The sequence below is a fragment of the Nesoenas mayeri genome (assembly GCF_963082525.1).
Source record: "Nesoenas mayeri genome assembly, chromosome: 3".
Lineage (NCBI taxonomy): Eukaryota > Metazoa > Chordata > Aves > Columbiformes > Columbidae > Nesoenas > Nesoenas mayeri.
In genome coordinates, this window is record NC_137544.1 from 56,142,615 (window position 1) to 56,162,899 (window position 20,285).

Genomic DNA, 20,285 nt, shown 5'->3' on the forward strand with positions numbered 1-20,285 from the left:
AAATGCAATATTTAGTTTTTGTTCATTAAATACTACACCTGTGAACCTATGTAAAAGATATATAAAATATAAATGTCATCAGGACTGTATATTTCAAACTTTTTAAAATAAACACAAAGTATATATAGGTAGGCATATAGGTTGTAATTTCAATGTCAACACTAGCACAGTTTGTCTCTTCTAAATACAGACCTGTATACTTCCTAGTCCAACACATGCACCTACAAACACATGATCATGCATACAGCTTTACGTTCTGCTGTTTGCAGAAGAGTCAGAATATACAGCACTATACATTGTTTCAACTCAAAATTGATTGGCAAATTAAGGAAGATGCCATTCAAAAGAAATTCCATGTGAGCTATTACCAAAAAAAACAGAGAAAACCAGGGGTATCATTATTTCATCTCAATAAAAACACTGAAGACCTTGGTGATGATGACCTAAGATTCAAAATGCTTTGTCCGGCAGGTGGTAGGGGTCACTCTTGGGTAAGACACAACAGTGTAGAACTGGTTGCTCTACCACATACCCAACACAGTTACAATGAGACGTAGAGCTTTCACACCACCATCCAACCCAACTCTGGGTTCAGATGACTGAGGTCTCTGACCGAAAGGAGACAGAGCAGTTGTATGCCGTTCTTCTCACAGCTGGCGGTGCTGATGGTGACCTGGATGCCCATCTGGAAGGTAAGCGTCGATTCGCTGGCCGAGCAGGCCGGGAGAAACCCTTCCCACTTGAACATTTAGCTGGCACAGATATCTAGAACACAAAGGCAATTCCTTGCTTTAACAAGTGATGGCTTTTGTGAAATGCAGCAGGAATGCAGGAACACATTTGGGGTGACCTCAGAACAGGTGGTCTGAAGCTATTAAAAGGAGCACAGTAATGTGCAGAATGCAGGAGAACAGCTATTTCTATGTATAGGGATTCTCCCATCAGTTGTGGTTTAAAATATATAGCGACAAGTGTCAGACACAAGGAAAGGTACAAAATGTTAATGCAAGCCAAAACTGAAATTCACTTCTCATTTCTCTTCATTTTTGAAAGTTTTGTGAGCTAACTCTGTTTACTGTTCCACACATAGAACTCAGAATACCATCATACTTTACTGGAGTATGATATACATACTTTTTGTGTATTTTTTGATAGATCCTATTTCAGCAGTCACATCTTGCTATGAACTCTGTTTTTGTTAGTGCAACGTGGAGCTGTTTACACTTGGTAACTAATTCAGAATGGCCGTGTATTAATGAAGTGCCATGTCTGCATACAGAGCCTCATATACACAGGAAAACCAACAGATTTTGATTGTGGCTACAGTGGAGTAAATTGGAAATAATTAAAATAAACCAAATGCCTTATGCCAACTGTAGTTCTTTATGTCATTGTGACATGAATGCTGCTGGACCTAAAATGGTTTTCCTTTACCAGGCAGTATTCCACGCTCAGTTTGTACAGATAGAAATGACAACATAAAGGGTGAGCTTATGAAGAAAAGTCAGTTGGCTTAGTAAAGTTATTTTGGACTTACATCTATGTAAATTCAGTCATTATCTGGTCGTTATTTTTTGTCTACATATTTATTGATAAAAATTCATTTTCCTATCAAACATTCATTGGATGAAAAAGAAATCAGAAGTTTCATGGTTTTTCTTGCTACACAGTAGTAAAGATGTTTCAGCTAAGCAAGATATTGCGTCACTGCAAGGCTGTCAGGAAGACATGCAGAAGAAAATCTGCATGGTCAGATTCTCAGCTGTTTAAATCCACATAGCTCCACTGCAGTCTGTCAGTTTGTGACAGTTTAAGGGGTACCAGCTGACAGGCTGAACTGATGTAAGTTCCTCAGCTCTAAACACATTTGCCTTCTCTTTTCGGAGACGCTAAGGTGCATGTCTCTTTGTGTTCACTGGCCAAGGAGCTCTTCAGGAAAATGGATTTTTTTTTTCTTTGTGGCTTTTTACAGAACCTGCAACTTATAGTATATTTTCAAAAACATCTGTTTCTCTTTTCATTAAGAAAAAATGTTGGCAAAGGTAATATTTCTAAACTTCTGCAAATAAAATTCAGCCAAATACAAATTAATTAGTTATGCCATACTCTTCTGTTTCTGTGAGCCTATGTTTGAATACATAGGACAAGCCTGAAACTGAGACATGAGTAAGAGAAGGTCACTTTATTACTGAAAACTTTATGGAGCTGTAATACCCTTTTTCACAGGCACTTCCAAGGAAATCTTGAACCAAGCAGCACTCAAGACACTGAAGGATGCTTATCTATGCCCTCTAGGATTTTGACAAGGCTGAGTATCGTTAAGCCTTTTGGGAAGACTTATTAAATAGCTTGTCAACTAAAGGAAGGGGGGAGTGAGTTAAAACCTGATTGCAGTTTTCTCTAGTTCGATGCTTGAATAACTACACTGCAGTTAAAATCTAGATTCACACAACCGCAGCAGAGATCTGGCACACATCTTCACTGGTCATGCTTACTAATGTGCTTCTGCCCTCCCACAACACTGTTATCTTCTAAGGAAATACTCCTGATTTATCCAGACCCTGGCCTAAAGTGTCTATTTTAATGTAATTGTTTACAATATCACATTAGCCTGCCTCTTCAGAATCCGAAGCTTGGTACAAAACGGAATGATTTTGCTCTTGCCATTCTTATGAACCTTACCTCTGGTAACTTTTGCCTCTCTTTTCCTTGCTTGAGTTGCTGCCCAATATGCCTGGCCGAATTCCTTGGAAATTCTTGCTTTCCTTGCTCAATCTGGAGCATTTCTACATACTGACTCAATGTCTCACAACCCCCATCAGTGAATTCAGAATTTGCCCATGTCCACTTATCTTTGCAGCACTTTGCATTACATGGAGAAGTCACTGTTGATTTTTCGTAGTTTTTCAAAAGCTTTTCAACAACACCATAGTTCGACCTTGAGTCAGCTGAACGCGGGCGACCGGATAAATTACTTGGTCGCCAGTCATGCTCGTGAAGCATGTGCCTATAACCACTAGTATTTGGAAGTCCATTTATTTGCTTTTGCTGCCCTGCTATTGTGACAGCTTTGCTGGAGTTGCTAGTTTCTTGTTCCTTTGCTGCACAGAATTTGGGATTTGAAACACAAGATGTATTTACAGTTTCTGTCCTGCTAATAGCAGAGTCACACAGTGGGCCACAGGGTTTGTGGTCTTCTGGTGCTGCTCGAGGCACCTGGTTATCTTGCAAAGCATTGTTACGTTTATCTGTGTGAAATACAGTCCTGTTAAACTCATCAATCTTTGCTGCTAAAGTTTCATTTCTTTGAGTCTTTTCCAAAGTATACCTAGAGTTTCCCAAAAGATCCTTGTGCAGGGTAGCAGGGGCATAAAAGTCATTACTGAAATAAGGACTGCTGTGAGACTTGGGATTTTGTTTCTGGTGCATCTTGTTGCTTTGGGCCATATTTCCATCTGAACAACTCTTTTGGGGTGACAGTGGGGAAGGTTCACTTTTACCATCTTTTCCAAGTTTGCCCACATCATATGCCCATGTGTTGTGGCAGAAACTTGATGGTACATTGCACTCATTTTTGGTTACAGGTATTGCAGAAGTTACCATCACAGGACCTTGCACAGCCTGCCCTTCATTTGCACAGGCTGCTGCAGTTTCATTCTGGTTTATAGGTGAAGGATTCATTAGTTTCCTTCCACTCCTACAGTCCTGAGCCTTGCAATTGCTTTTGATGCCTAGATCTCTTATTGGTGCTTCAGAAAGCTGAACAACTGCAGAAAGTGAGTTTGTTAGATGACGAGAAGTGCTCCGTGGAGGAACTGGTGGAGCTTCTTTCTTTTGCCAAGTTCTGAAGTCTGATCCTCTGTCACCAGTAAGAGCACCATAAGATATGTCTTTCAAAGCCTTGGTGGAGCTCATTAGATTCTTCCTATTGTTATGTTCCTCTGTTTCAAAAGCCGTTGAAGTCTGTGATTCATTGCTGGGCACATGATTCATCTCAGGCAGAATAACTGTAGTTTGGGTTTCCTCAGATTTCCCCAGGAAAGGAAGTGACTTCATTCTGGAAATTAGAGGTATTTTAGGGATGAACAATAAGGGTATTTCCCCAGAGGACCTCAGCATGGATTCATTCTCCCCATGAGCAGGTGTTTTAATACCAGCTGCTTGAAAGGACTTGGGAGGAGTCTTGCTGTAGCTGATATACCAAACATATTTGAAACATACATGAAGAATTTTAAGAAAGCTCAGTAAAGGAAATAATATCTCTTATTCCTTTCACTTGTCACTAAAATTCTGAGGTTTTGTAGATGATTGTTTGTTTTCTTAACTATCCTGCAGTAAGGACAGTGGGATCTTGTGAGCTTTAATGACTCCAATGAGAAGCTACCTGACTATGAACTGAATGAAGAAAGTTTTAGGACATAGTGCATCCCTCATGCAGGTTTTCTAACATTCCACACAACAGTACAAATGCGTCTTTTGAGATCTGTTCAGAAGTCACCTTTCTCAGCCTGGGTTTAGAAACTATGCATCAGCTATGGATCTGTTTGCTTTAAAGATACAAATGCTAACCCAGCTGCAACAATGAGTTAGTGACAGACTGCCAACTGGTTGCATGGGGGAGCATAATAAGTCCTTCTGTTCTTTGGGAGCATCTGAGAAGAGCTTGCCATGCTGTAGACTTCCATGGGGTCTCAGCAGGCATAACTGAGCCATAGCCTTTCTCAGTCTCTTCCATGGTGTGTACCCTCTCACACCATGGGTACAGTCTTACCTTGTGAGCATTTCTGCATAAGTCGATAGGAAGACTGGTGTTTGTCTCACTAAAGGAGACCACAAATATTGAATTTTTAACAGACACTGGAATGTTCATTTACTGTACTTTTCAGGGTTTGGCTTATTAGTACAAATGTATGGTTGCTCTTCCTTTTCTTGTTGTCTTTGGACTGTCAGTCTGTGACATGTTCCCCAGACTTAAGGCTATATCTGGGCTTAATGTAAGGAACCTCACAGCCTAAGAAACCCATACAGTATTGCATAGAACTGCATAAAATTGGGACCAGGGCAGACAGAAATATCAGTTTATTTTCCCAATCCTCTGTATAGCCACTAGAAGCAAGTTTGATTTTATTTAGTATAAATACTGATTTCATTTTATAGATAAACTCTCTTTTGCTAGTAAAGTGTGTCCTTGTATCCTGTTTCAGTATACTTCATTTGAATGCTTTTATGCTGAGCACTGAAACATTAGGAGGACAGAAACTGCCCAACTCTTAGTAAATTCAACAGCAAACACTCCTTCAAAGTGAAAAAGGAGCACAGTTACATTATTCATTTTCTTCTTCTAATATAAAAAGTTAAAATATTTTTTTACCTTCTGTGGTTGGACTTCTTCCGAATTTCCTCTTGATAGCTGCATAATTCTTCACTGACTCTGGCAAGTTCTTTAAGAGCCTTTGTAAACATAAAAACAGTTCTTTAACATAAGCCTTTTCAATGGTATCTCCAGAATGATTTTGAAACTTGTGGTGACTTGCACTTAAGACTCACAGCAGAGGAAAGTAGCGCAAGGGAAGATACAAAAATTCCCCCAGGCTATTAATGGAGGTAAAGAGCATGCTGTTAACACATTTAAACAGTGAGAAGACACTCATCAACAGCTAATCAAGGAGGAACAAGGGACAATGTCTTTCTGGAAAACTAAGATCAGGCAGACTAGTTCTTCAGGTTAACCTGGCAGGCCAAAGCCCTCAGTATTTTCCTCACTCTTGTAACTGAAACATGCTTATACTTTACTTACTACATTGAGGTCACCAATATAATTCTTGGCATTTTTTGTGGAAGTTTTGATGCTGAGGCTGTCTTCAGGTTCCTCACAGGTCTCAAAGGCCACATTATCTGTTAACAGAATATTGTTTCTGCTTTTGGCTCTGGTTTCTTTACATTCGTGCCCTGTTTTACTGAGTAAACTCCGTTTTTTCATCCTGTCATTTGCCACATGGTGTTGATAGTTCAGCTCCACTGTGTCAGTCTCTTCTGAAGCAGGGGAATGCATGGACAGCTGCAGCATCTTGCTCTGAATGGCCTTGTTATCATGGACATTCATATTGCTCTCCCTTCTAAGTTTTACCTCCTGGTAAAGCTGAAAAAAACAACAGAACCTTATATTAAATCATAGTACTGTGATGGATTTTATGGTAAAAGTTTCACTCAGTAGCACCAAGTAGAAAGATTTTATACGTGTTGGTAGAAAAGTGTTGAGTCACACAGCATGATAGTTCACAGACTGTTATTGCCAAAGGATGAGGAAAGGGCTGTTACCAGTAACAAACTCCTTGCCATGGTTTTAATGTATGGCTTCCACCCATAGGACGGGTTTGGAAGAGATCTCATGAGGTCAATGGCCCTGCCTGGAGCCAGAAGCTGTATTGTTCTCTTCCAAGTAATATCAACGCACTATGTGGTGGATACAGCTCTGATTTGTTGGATGGAGAATGTGACAGAACGGGAGGGAGGGAGAGTGTTCTGGCTATGTCACAGCCTGTTAACGTGTATTAACTTAAGGAAAGGAAGTTAATTCTTATCACGCGCAGCAACATGTGCACTAGAACAGACTCTTCTGCTTCTCAGGCAAGTGGAATTCTTCTCTATGACTGTCGTGATAAATCAGTACTGCAGAATGGTGTTATTTCGCAATGTGCTGTCACCCTCTTATCTTCTTTCATGCTATCTGCTGAGATGCAGTGGCTTCATTAGTAAAAGAAAAAGTGTTAATTCCTGTCACCTGGGACATTAAAACTAGGAAACTGTGATAAATTATAAATTAGAAAAAACAGTAACATCATAAAAAACCTCTTCTGCTTACAGTATCATTTCCAGTGCCAAGAATCACATGGCTCTTTATAAACATTCATTCTTAACTTGCTTTTATGTAGAAAGCACAGAGCAGGCACCTCTGAACTGCCATCTGCCTGCTCCCTTGCAGTGCACAAGGCCATCACAACAGCTTTTGGAAGGATAGTGAAAAAGAATAACAACATGAAGAACATAGGGCCATTTCGTGGGCAGTGCTGTGGATTAGAAGCATTCTTACATTCAGAGATGTCCACTTGACCTCATCCTGGGCTTTCAGATTTCCCTCCCAAAGCCCAGCTGTTCATGGAACCTGAGGGCTTAACTTAGTTGTTTCCAAGAAATAAGGGCCTAATATAAACTCAGCATAGCACTAAGAAGGAAGGGTACCACTTCATAGCTCAACAATATAATTTCCTAAACCACAAAATTCTTAGTGGAGCAATCCAGGAATTAAGTTAGGTTTTGGTGGGCTAGAGAAAACTATCAAACAAAAATACAAGCTGATACGGTAGCACGAGTTTTATTGAGGAAATCCCTTTACACATGATGGCATTTAAAATGTATCTCCCTTTTTCTCCAGCCATGTGTCTTTTGGCAAAGAAATGTCAGTCAACTGAAATCAAGAGCAGCTTTAGATAGAGGTTAAGAGGGGGACCTTAGGATACTGGTAACCTTGGAGTATCATCTGCAGTTTTGTCTGGTCCTGCAGTACCCAGTGATTTGCTTTATTCCCTTCCCCTCAGCTCCATTCCATTCTTTATTTCTGTCTCTGTCATGTTTTTCTAATCCATATACTACTAAAGAACATAAGAAAAACATGGTCTTAGCTGCCATTGTCAGGACTACTAGTTGCCAGAATACCTTTTCATGACACATTATCTTCATTCCAAAACAGCTCATGTAACTAACAAACTGAATTTCAATCACACACAGAGATCACATTACTAATTTTTTAAGCACTCCCACTTTGGCAGTGAAATTTGGTAAGACTGCACAGAAACATCCTAACACAAAAGACAAAATGTGGAAAAGACTATTATACCAAAGTCTGTAAGAACTGCAGGTAAAATAGAAGAGAGCTGACATGATGGAATTATGCTGCAGGCTGGTTCAATGAGCAGTGTATGGCTACAATTCACTTGGCTCTGATAATTTTCCTTCTCATACTTTCATGTGAGCAATCTCTGCCATGCATTCCTGTGTTGCTCAGCCACAGGACGGTGTTGGCAGAAAACAAGAAAAAAATACTCCATGTGTATATTAGAATGAAAAATGTGGAAAGCTTGGTGGTGAAAAGCTTGCTTCTATATGTTGCCAAGGCAGATTCAATTTACGCATTACAGAGTGCCAGAGGGTTTTGTTGCAGGGACAATTTGGAGATAAAAGAAAAATTAATAATTACTTCAACTGTTTCTGGAAGGAGATGCATTAGAACTGGCAGGGAGTGAGTGTTTGTTAGTACGTGTAAACACAAGGGGTGTCAGGACTTTCATACTACTATATTTACTGTAGCCGTTTTGTCTGCTAAAAGCTGTCCATAAATGGAGCAGGTTCTAGTCAGAATTATTCTGCATCATGCAGCATTTAATGTATGATGTTCTTCTTAATATTACCATTTACCCCCCCCTGATCTGTACCATCTAATTTTTTTTTTGCCAGGGAATTATGATACCTAGATTTTTGTTACTAAATATGCATTTTCCTAAACCACATATATGGAGTTGTTCAGCATGTACATGAAAAAAACATGTATAATATCAGCAGCATGGCTCATGCCTAGCAGAACTGGCAGCAGTATATGCAGCCAGCAATATCATTGCAAACTTCACATAAAGTGACATTTAACCTCGTGCTTCATATTCATGACTATTAAATGTGCAATTGCAAATACTGCTTAACCCTGGGTTTTGCGTTCTACAATCAGCTATTAGAAACTTCCAGCGACAGACAGGAAATAGCATGTAATTCAGAAAAATATAAATTGAAGCAACCACTAGTCACTGATAAGACTCAACTGAAAATGTCAGTGTTCAGAGTTTTGTTTAAAAGTACCTCTTCTATTTTCTTCTGCATGACCTTCCATTGACATTCCCATTCTTTCCTTTCATTGTCAAATCTCTCCAGCAATTCCATCTTCTCTTTATTCCAGTTCCTCTCAGTATTTTCCAGTTGTTTATGCAGGTCCATGGTTACAGTCTGTGTAACAGCAAGAAGATAGCTCTGCTTTTTTTCTTTCTTCCCTGAATGTTTCCTGGAAGTTTATCAGAATAAGTCTTACTTGTGTTTGATTCTAGCATTCAGAGAAAAAAAAAAAAACAACCTAGCAAAACCCCAGAATAATTAACTGAAATGTGCTTGCGGGAGACAACATCACATGATTGCACAATATATATCTGGACTGTGAGTATATATCTGGCATATGGACAAACTGAGTGCTATGGGACACAAACCCGAGGGCAGACAGGCCAAATCTGGAAAGGGAAGGGGGACGCACACCCAGCATCATAGAATTCAGGAATGTCTGCCACAGAGGGCTCTGTACCATGGCCACTTCACATCCTTGTCATTATTCTTCACTATAAACCTGTTTTCAATGAAATTCAAGTCTGCATAATATTGAATGGTAACGTCTGCCCTTGAGGGTGAAAGCTATTTTTATGTTTGTTCAGAAGACAACTGCAAGTGTAAAGGTATCATGTTTGCTCACACAGTCCTTTCACACATGCATGTAGCACAACAAAGACTGTCACATTCTTTTGGCAATTGAAGACTGTAAAACTGATACATGCAGAAAATTCTCGTGGTTACATGAATGCTTTAGAATAAATACATGAAGGAAAACAGGAGGGGAAAGCTAATAACAGATAATAAACATGCAGTAAGCATCATTCTACCATATAAAGTACTATAGGTCACTATAAAGAGTTCATATATTTTGGATTTAAAATCTAAATCTATTTTAGTTCCAGAACCAGCATAGGGAAAAGTAGGAAGTATCCTCCGATAGAAATAACTCAAATTTAGTTCAAACCCATGCTCAGAGTATTTAACTAATTTGTGCTTCAGTTTCTCCTTCCCCTTCAGAAGTCCTTGGTACCTTAGTATCTGTGGATGGAAAACTATTATTTGAACCACTAAATATGTATATTTTAAGGGAAATATTTTGGATCTGCTCGTCTGACTTTTGAACAAAACAGCTACAGATTTTATGGGCCTGGTGTTCCTCTTGCTTTCTTGGGCTTTACAATAGAAACTCCATTACCATCAGCATGTTTATTACGCCAGCAGGGCTGAAGTAACACTCATTCATTCCGTTACCACGGCTCATGTGGTATAATGGCTGGTACACACAAATTGACACTTGACTTTGTTAACTTTGGCTCTCAGAGCCAGCTGTTGTGTTACTTAGGTGGACATGGAATCTAGTTCTAGTCACAAAATGCCTCTGCATTGCTTTGGTCTCCTGCCAGAAATCAAGCCTATGGGCAGACAAATGAATTGTCAGAGAGTTAACTACGGATAAGCCCAGATTACCTTCTTGTAATTTGTTCATTTGTCTGAGTGATGGTCAGTGAATTTCAACTCACGGGAACTGCCCATTTTATCATCCACATTTTCTTTGATAAAGTGAAAATTCATTCTTAAGCTTCACACAAAGTCCTTCCCCATCCTGTATTTTATTAGACAAGTCTTGTTGATTCAGCTGTGGCTACTGAGTAATCACTGCTTACCAGTGTCTGCGTTATTTCAACTGACTGGAAAGGTGATGCCAAACTTGGAGTCAGCTCCTTTCATGAACAAATAAGCAGAAGAGTTCAGCTGAAGACCAACGGGTTACTCAGGTCTTCATGTCACAAAGTCCTCCTACAGGATCTCTCAACTGACAGCCGCCATGGGCCTCATCCTAGCTCAGGTGTTGCAAAACCATTTACCCCAAGTAGTTTTAGACTGAGGACTTAGAGAACAAGCTGACTATTCTTCGAACATCTCTATCAGCCTGTTTCACAACAGTGTACCCATGTCACCATGTACTGTAGCATTGGAGATTACTCTTTCAAACTCTGACTCACCCCTGCCTTGAAGCTCTGAAATGGCAATCTATCTATCCCTCAGTTACTTACAAACAGGTTTCAGACACTTCTTCTACCTGCCTAAAATCATCTGGGACAGATTTACAAAAAAACAAAACTCTCTGAGACTATGAGCTGCTGGAAGACAGTACAACATTCTCATCATAAAAGAAGTCAAGCACTGGTTTGCTCATGGCTTCTTAGGGAAGGCAGCCAGGCTACAGAGGCTGCATCTCTCCAGGCCAACAATTTCAGCTTTGTGCCAGACTTCGATAAGCAGTGACTGAAAACAACTTACAAAAAAACACCAACCACTGCACTTAAGGTCTGTTGCAATCTAGACATCTATTGCTAATGAACTTTAAAATATTTTCAATACTTTCTCAGTTTGCTAATTCAAAAGTTACAATTTTTAGTATGGTCATTTCCTGTTTTTTTGGGGTGGGTTTTTTTGGCTATCCTCATGTCTTTACAAACTTTCAAGACATCTCTGAGGAGTAAACAAAAGTCAATTCTCTGCTCCAATACAATGCCTCAGATAAATGTCAAATAGAAACAGAAGGACATGTAAATGCAGGGTAAACTATCTACAACTTGCACAAGTGGTGAATTTGCTAGTGAAGTACTAGTAACAATGACAATGCTTCACTCAGTACCATATTACTAGAAAGTCAATACTATATAGCTTTTTTTCTTTACACATATAAGAATGAATATATAATATGTACTCCTTCCAAGCATGCATATAGCATTTAAAAGACCTCTGGTGGTTTCTTAGTGCTGGGAACTACTATTGCCATGTTTGCATTCCTCTTAATAATTTCCAAGTTGTTTCACTTGGGACTCTTATGATAAAAAGAGATTAGAGACTATCAAAATGAAACCAAGTCTTGGAAGAGGTTAATTACAGAAGTTACAAATAGTCACTTGCAGCTCTAAGTTCCACAAAAAGCTTGTATTGCTTCTTATGCTTCTCCGATTTCTTCTTGATGTAAATTCTGAGAAGAAAACTTATGTTTATTAATGTTAGCAGCTGGATGACTATACATTTTTGCTGCTATTGTACAGTGGATAAATTCTTCAGAGAGTTTTAACTCCTATTTCTATGACTCCTCGTTTATTCTTTGGTGGTTGGTTTTTGGGGTGATTTGTTTTGTTTTGTTTGGGAGTTTTTGTTTGTTTGTTTTGTTAGTTTGGTTTGGATTGGGTTTTTTTGAGGGAGGGTGGGGTGGTTTGCTTGTTTTTTGGCGTTTTTTTTTGGTTTGTTGTTTTGTTTCGTTCCCCCCCCCCCACACTAGCAATTAAATGCAATTTGTAGTCCTGGTAACATACTCTCTGTCTGCATAGTGCATCAAGATGTCCCCATGGGTATTTCACATGGCTCAAGCAACCCAAAGGGATGTAAAATGCCACATTATAATTTGCTGTGTGGATTGGAACAGTGTCTGTGCTCTTGCAGTATTGGCACTTTCTGCATGTCCTAGACAAGGTCAGAAGCTCATTACAGAAATCAAATTCAAGCAAATAATCAATTCTGTCTACATCAGCTGCATTTTCCCTTAACTTTTCCTTTCGCCCTCCCTCCTCTCAAGCAAAAAATGTTTATAAGCAACTATTTGGTGCTAATGTTATTATTCCCCCATGTATTACTCATGCCCTTTCTATCCACATATTATAAATGCAAAATAGTTTGCAACCAACCTCTATCAACTTCTGAAAATAATCTGCAGTGACATCAGCTGAGATGTTATTCATCAACAGAGATTAATTAGATTGAATATGCACAACCATTCAGATACCCAAATCTTCCCTGGATTTTACAGAAAAAAAGCTACTAAATTATATTTCCAACAGAGTGCTGTATTTTGGATGACTAACAAAATTGCAAATTTATGTATTCATTCAATTATAGAAGTGTGTCATGTGTCACAATACTGTGCACTTTATACATAAAAAGAAACTACAGTTGAGAGAGTGAAAGAGAGAGAAGAGAAAGAAAAAAAGATAAATGAGAGTGTGAAAGAAGGAAAGAAAATGAAAGAAAAAAGGAGGGAAGAACAAAGGATAAAAGGAAGTAAAAGAAAGAATAAAAGACATGAGTGCTCCCAATGCTACCTGTCATCCTCGTCCTGTTGATTTATCTGTGCATGCTCTGAACAGGCTGAACTAATGAATAGTCTTTCTCTAAGAATAAAGACCATATATAACGTACATAAACACCACACTACCTATAAATAACACTAGAGAGATGTTTAAATAAGTGTTTGCCACATTAGTAATTTGCTCCCTTTTAAATCCTAACTGTTCAAAACAACTGATTTAAAAGAAACTGTAACCATACCTTTCATGGAATAAGAAATCCTGTAGAAGTTTTTCAGTCCATTTCTAAACAGCAGTGAAAGAAATGAAATGCACAGCTAGCTGGGATCCGGTTCTGCGAATCTTGATCTTTAAAAGAAACAAGAATGCTAAGCAAGACACAGCCTTTCAACGGGGGCAGCATTTGCAACTCTCTTTGAATAACTCCGCAACTTTTGCAAACTGAAAAACAGTTCCGTTCAGCATCATCCCAGCAGCTGGCTTCCACGTGACGTCAGTGCACGGAGGATGGTTTTAAAGTCATCTCTTCCAACCCCCAGCTCTGTAACTTTATATCTCCTCATATTTTGTGTAAACAACTCCAAGTCCAGGACATTTTTAGGTTTTATAGTGCAGTCCAGTCTTTAAAGCTTGCCAAAGCAGCCAGTGCTAATATTAAAGCTATGACAATAGGCAATTTTAGGTTTCTTTTATCAGCGTTCGTGTTGTCCAGCAAGATTCTTTGCTGCCTTCCAAATCCAGTTTTCACGTTATATTTTTCAGTATGACAATTTTGAATTTTACAACTTGATCCTCATAAAGTGCTTTGAAAAGGGAGTTTGCTTAAAGCAGTTTTGTTGGTTAACAGTTATCTTAAAGAGTTAAAACCAAACCACTCCCTCCTAAAATATTTTTCTATATTCTAAATACACTATAACTTATGAAGTGCAGAATTATTGGGCACTGTGTAATCTTACTGTCTTGCATTCCAGGAATGGTGACAATGGTTTCTTTGGGATACACCTAAATATTTCTGCTACTTTATAAGGTTTCTGGATCAGATTCTCCAGTCTGTTAAGATACTTTGTGTCTCAGCAAAGTGCTTGAAGTTGGATAGAGAATCTCCCTTGCATAGGGAAACTCATCCCTATCGTAAAACTAACAAGGAAGGTTGAAAAACCACCTCAGCCTGGATTTAAAGCACTGAGCGTGCCCACAGCAAGTGTCAGTGTGGGGTGAGAGAAGAGAACGCATGTGACAAAAGTGATCCAGCAAATGAAAGTCCACAGGAGATCCTGAAGCCAGCGTAGGGAAATTGAGCTGCTCCCCCTGCTGAGCCGCAGGCAGGAGAAGCTCAGCCTGCTTCTTGAGTCCCTGCCCAACGCAGTGTCTCTCCTTTTGCATCATATGTCAGATTACTTTCATTTGGTACACTGAGAGAGATCCCCAGCAGAAGCTTCACGCACCTACCACTGCCCTGCCAGCTACTTGTGCTCAGATATGTCTGTGAACAGTGAGCAAGATCACCCATAGTCAGAAAATACGCATTTCAGGGAATGTTTGTTCCCACGTGTACTTGGAGAAGGGCCACAAAGTCCTTGACTCATGCAGCAATAAAACTATACAAATTCTGCTACCAGATGGGTGTCTTTGAACGCACTAAGCAGGACTGACATACATTTTTGTAGGCAGAGCAGCGGATGACAAGAGGATCCGTGAGATGAAGGACACGATATGAGGATTCACACATCCTCTGCTTAGTCAGCACTCCCCTCTTTAGAACAACAAGGCTCTATCTGTGATAAAATCCATGCACAGCACAAAGATTTTAGCTCTGGGTGCATTTTATAGTAAATATCAAAGCAGGTTTCAGGGAAAACATATTTTTTCTCCTTATATGGTCTAGCTGTAAGTCTCAGTGAATACATTACTTGGGTGCTTATTCTGCTCCCATGCAACATAAATAATGGGACTCAGACTATTTATGAAAATTTTAGTGATCTAGAAAGTGAACAGAGATGCCCAAGTACATGAGTGAATGCTCCTGAAAAAAATCCTCAGCCTCTGAACTCTGAGGATTTAAAATTTCCCTGCTCATATAGCAGCAGTGTGACTTTATTTTAGGAGGTTATGTCCCAATCTGCCACCTGACATGTCCTGAGTGCCTGGGAACAGAACCGAGCCCATAGCTGGAGGCCGGGAACCACAGTGCTGCCTCCTGCTTGAAGCCAGCACAGCTGCACCACTGCAAATGAAAACTGACTCTGAAGATGTATTTTTTCATTCCTATCCATCATCATAGGCTATTATTTTTGTGTATTTAACATTGCTGGCTCAATGGCCCTCATCTTGCTACATGAACTCTTTGAAATAAAACACAGTAAAATTAAAGAAAATAATGGACTAAATCCCAGACTTGAGATTTCAGTCAGGCAAAATCCTACATTTCTATCACTATGAGGAATTAGAAACATGTGAGATCAAGGGGCTCATTAGGAGGCAAGTGTTGGACATCACTCATAAGTCACAGGGCCATGTTAAACTCATCCTAAAATACGGGAAAGGAAGAGCAAAGTTGGGACAAAAAACCCACAAAGCAAGCTCTAAAAACATGAGCTCATTGCTCCTGACACCCTTAAGTGTAGCAGTAGTGACTTCTGCTTTTGGGGAAAAAGTTATGCAACCCAGCAGCAGCAGACAAAGCAACAAACATAGCTTTCTGGCCTCTGGCACAGGCGAAATACGCAGGAAGGCTATTCTAGGTCTATTACATCCAACATGCTGCTTCCACAGGGAAAGTGTCCTTTGTTTATACCTTGTATCAGCCCTGCTTATGTTAAAAGCCAGCACCTCAACAAAAAAAGTTGCAAAGGCATTTTAAACAAGCCCTCTGATAAATTTCTCTTCATCACAGAAGACTCAAGTCAAAGGAGCCTAAGTTTCTGCATGGGGTATAATCTGATTCCATTCTCAGAGCAATGTGTATTCAGGTTAATAGTCTATGCTCAAGATCATTGTAGAACCTCTCCAGTTCTGCTGTACTTGTTTGGCTATGGCACATCTGTTTTGCTGTGTCCACATAAGTTTGGTAAGAAGAAGGAAGAACAGCACTGCTGCCACTGTAATCAACCCAATCACAACGTCAGATTCCTGAATTATGTTACTTTTTACCCCTCAATATTGCTGGCATATACATCTCAAGAGTGGGTATACAAATCAGGAAATGGGCAGATGCAATACAAATTCTGTCTCCTCTTATTATTGTGCACTTCTGCCATAGTATATAACTTAATGGAGAAACAGAGCCAACAAAGTGTTATGTCATGTCACTTCTCCAAGGTTACATTGGAAATCGGTGGCAGATACTTTAGATGTTTACTTTAAATAGAGCCACTGTAATTTTCCCCATAGGCAACTGCATGTGTAATGGCAAAAGTTGGATTTGAATATCACTTCCCTTGGCATTAAATCAGAGACAGAAATGTAAGCCAATGGGAATTACGTCCCTGATACTGATGCCTTTAGAAGTCTCCTACTCACCTATCAAATTCTGGGGTGAATAAGGGGAAGGGCATCTAATATCCTAAAGCTCTGCTTGTTTTCGTAAACAACTCCCAAAGTTCATGTGCAGTTCATATCTTTTTATAACACATATTTAGACAGCCACGTTTTTGGCAATTTTCTATTTTCCGACTGCCAGGCATATTTCTGCACTATAGCACCTGCTCTCGTCTAGTTTTGATTCTGAAGCACTGGTGACGCCTGTCAGCAGACACTTACTCTGTCGCTAACTGGAGCTTCAGGCAAGGATATTTTTGGTTGAAAGAAATATTTCTGATCCTGGAGAAGACGATCATTCTAGTGTCATGGGAATTTTTCAGTAACAGGAAAGAAAATATTTCTAGAGGTATTTCATCAGGACATTCACAGACAACTCTAAATATGAAACGAATTTAATTGAATGTAGGTGGTTGCATTAAAGAAAAAACATGCATCTGTTTTCTAAACAACATAAAAATTCATTGGAGTAGCTGCAAATTTACTCAAGTGTAAAAATGTCAGAATTAAATCTATAGATATAGATGCAAGTTTTCTTTCTGAAAGAACATACAATGAATTCCCTGGGAACACAGGAAACTGAAATTTAATCTTTCAGAGAAATGCAAAATTAAGGCAATCTCAGGGTTCAAATTCAATCATGATTTTTCCAGAATATTAATATTTTGCCAGAATATTCCAAAATAGGGACTGTGAATCTGCAATTGGTATAACTGAGATTTGAACTGGTGGGTAACTTGGCATATCCAGCTTGTTGCTACATGAAAGCAAAATCTTATATTCTTCTTATTATTGCTCTTCAAAATTAGATGCTATGCAGCAAGCAGAATCTGAGCAACCAGCAGTGTTCTGCCTGGCTCTGCCCTACCCGACTCCCACGCAATCCTGCTGGAGGCTGTGGACGTGTTCAGCTGCATTTATTATACTCACTCCCCGGGGAGGTGGACTTTGCCCACCAGCCCAGTGACCGAGTGGGGAGAGTCTGCTTCCTTTCTTGGCAAGTATAATTATTGTATTTCTCTGTGAGACCAAGTTATTCCAACTTAGCAAGACACAGAACACATTTCTCTGGCTAGATGTTATCTTCTGGCTACAGACGCATATCCATACCAATTTTATTAGCTTTCTCAGCAGCTTTTAAAATAGTGAAAAATTGAGAGCTGTGAGCTTTTCTGCGATATCTGATGTGAAACAGATAAGCAGTTCAAATCACTCCCTTCAAGCTAAATGCAGAGGGACATGAAAAACACATCTAATTTCTCATTGAGATTCCTCTGTACTGAGGTTTTCAGAGGTCCTCATGGTTCTCCTTGTTCATCACAGATTCAAAGACTGTGGGGAGTTTCTCAAAATGATTTTGTATGCTTCAGTATGCTTTGATTTCAGACTGAAGCCTGTGTAATAGCTCCCTAAATGTCCCAAAAGATCTCAGCTTTGATTTGCTTTGTTGATGCCTGACAGAATTAGGATGAGGGAAGCTCCAGCTATATGCAAGAAAAAACACTGTGAGAAATCAATGGGGAAATCAATTGCCAGTCCTGTGCAGAGGTTATCTCCACCTTTTGCCTCAAGAGGTTCATTCTCACCTTTTCTGATTTCTAAGAAAGAAGCAAATCTTTTCCAATTACTTCCAATATGTATTCAATGTATGAATTCAGTGTATTAAACTTTTCTACTGCTTTACAGTAGTACTGTTACTGATATGTTCAGTGTAAATCAAGTCCTCTCTACACATCTTTCTTACATGCAAGGCTGAGAAAGGTATAAACAAGTGTGGGTTAAAATCTGAAAGCCCAGAAGTTCAGATCAGATTTAAGTACTATTTTTTTTTTCTTGTATAGGATTGAGCCAGTAACATTTAAGAAAACCCAAATGATCTTTTCTTCCCCCAAGGGAAACAGTAAAACAGAAAGAAACTCAAAAAGTTTAAGCCTCAAATTATTATACTTTTAATGTCCAAATTGCAGATCTATGGGGGGAAAAGAGTAATTTCTCAAGCAGTTGTAAAATTTCTTACAACAGTTCCTGATAGAAAAGCAGCAAAAGGGCCTTTTCCCCAGTGATTCGAGAATTATCTTTACAGTTACAGAAATTTACATTGAAGGTATGATATGCTTGACTATATCTTGCCAAAAGAGTTTCTAATATGTAGAACTAACTAAACTTTTAGGAACATGAGAATAAATTACAACAGTTTAGAAAATCCTCAAAATTACTTGGGGCCTGACTTTCTCTTTAGTCAGGAAAGTAGGCAGGGTTACCTATTAATCTCATATATTAATTATAATTTCCTTTAGACATATCTTGATGACTACAAAATAAATAATGACAACATCCCCTGGTAGGAATAAATACTTGGATTAAATTGAGGCTTAGTGATTTAAGTGATCAAGGTTAATACACCTGCAGAGTATGCTGAGGGAAAGCTTGACAAACAAGGAGAAAACCACAGGCTTTGTTTAATACTGAATATTGTGAGTTTACTATTATTTTCATTCTCATAAAATAAATTTTCTTGCCCCACTTCTGCTTCCCTCTGAGGGGTTTCCCTCAAAATGGTGTCTCTATTATTTCATGTAGCAGATCACAACCCTGGCATGGAGATGGACTGTTCGCCCTGAGGAATGGGAAATCTTACTACCAGCTAGAAAAACAGCTGCTTTATTTACTACCACTATTACTAGATTTTTTTATCATGGCATCTGCATTCACAAATCTTTCATTAATACACGTACTTGTAAATGATCACCTTGGAGAATTCACATTTGTGGGACTCAGTAATGTCAACATGGGATGAATAAAACAGAAAACTGAGCTCCACTGGGCATTTCAGATGAGGTTTTCACAGTGCGAGACCTATTGTTTGTAGGACCTGCCTGTGTTCAGTGTGATAGAAAGATCATGAGTTGCCTGCACTCTCAGTGCAGCCTTCCATAGGCAAGACAGGAATATTCAATGCCTATTGATGCACATCTATGGACACAAGCTTCCCTCACCTGTGGTCACTTGTTACCAATGGCATGGTTAGATGGGGATCACTCAGCAAGCCAAGAGTTACCATGCTCATTCAAAACTCATTCTGAGACCTGGAGGGAGAATCCAGAGCCCTGGCAGCTACAGACTGGAAAATGATAAACTAGGTTGTCAGGAACAGTTATTTGACATCGGACAAGGTGACTCACATCACTCTCTTCTGTTCAAGTCAGACTGCACTGTGGCCATTTTTCTAGAGCACAGAGAGAATGCAGCAGCCTACATCTCTCAGAGGACTCCTGGCCTACTCTGATACCTCCTCCTCGTGCATCCCTTTCTCAGGAGATCCTGCTCCTTTCCACATTTCCAGATATAGTGCTGAATATACCAACCAGTATGATTTTGTCCCCTCCATGGTGTCTAATCCACGTAATACAGGGCTGAAAAACATCATCATCACAATTATGCAACATATATAGAAGCTGTGATGTACAATTGCAGAATACACATCGAATGTAATTTTGCTATTTGTATGTGGCTAGAATAAAAATTCTTTTTCTGGGAGTAGGAAGAGGAAAAAAATAGACTCCTCAGAGTCATTCTGCATATTTTTGCTTTGTTTCTGATTTGGTGTAAATCAATTAATATTAAATTGCTTCCAGCCACTCAGGATATTTTTATTCAAAAATTATAAAACCAAACAAAGTGAAAAATATCATTTTCTGTTTGCTTACCTGGAACACTGTGGTGAGT

The 20,285-nt window shown here is 39.2% G+C and overlaps 1 protein-coding gene across 1 annotated transcript; it reads right to left on the reverse strand.

The window, feature by feature from the left end:
* Positions 1–591: 591 nt before the first annotated feature.
* Positions 592–9,097, reverse strand: KIAA0408 (the record flags this gene model as incomplete). Its single annotated transcript, XM_080341421.1, has 5 exons — positions 8,905–9,097; positions 5,798–6,139; positions 5,372–5,451; positions 2,683–4,057; positions 592–765 (listed from the first exon to the last, which is right to left on the reverse strand). The coding sequence occupies exons 1-5, from the start codon at positions 9,037–9,039 to the stop codon at positions 592–594; spliced, it is 2,106 nt and encodes a 701-aa protein (XP_080197547.1). The 5' UTR covers positions 9,040–9,097.
* Positions 9,098–20,285: the final 11,188 nt, after the last annotated feature.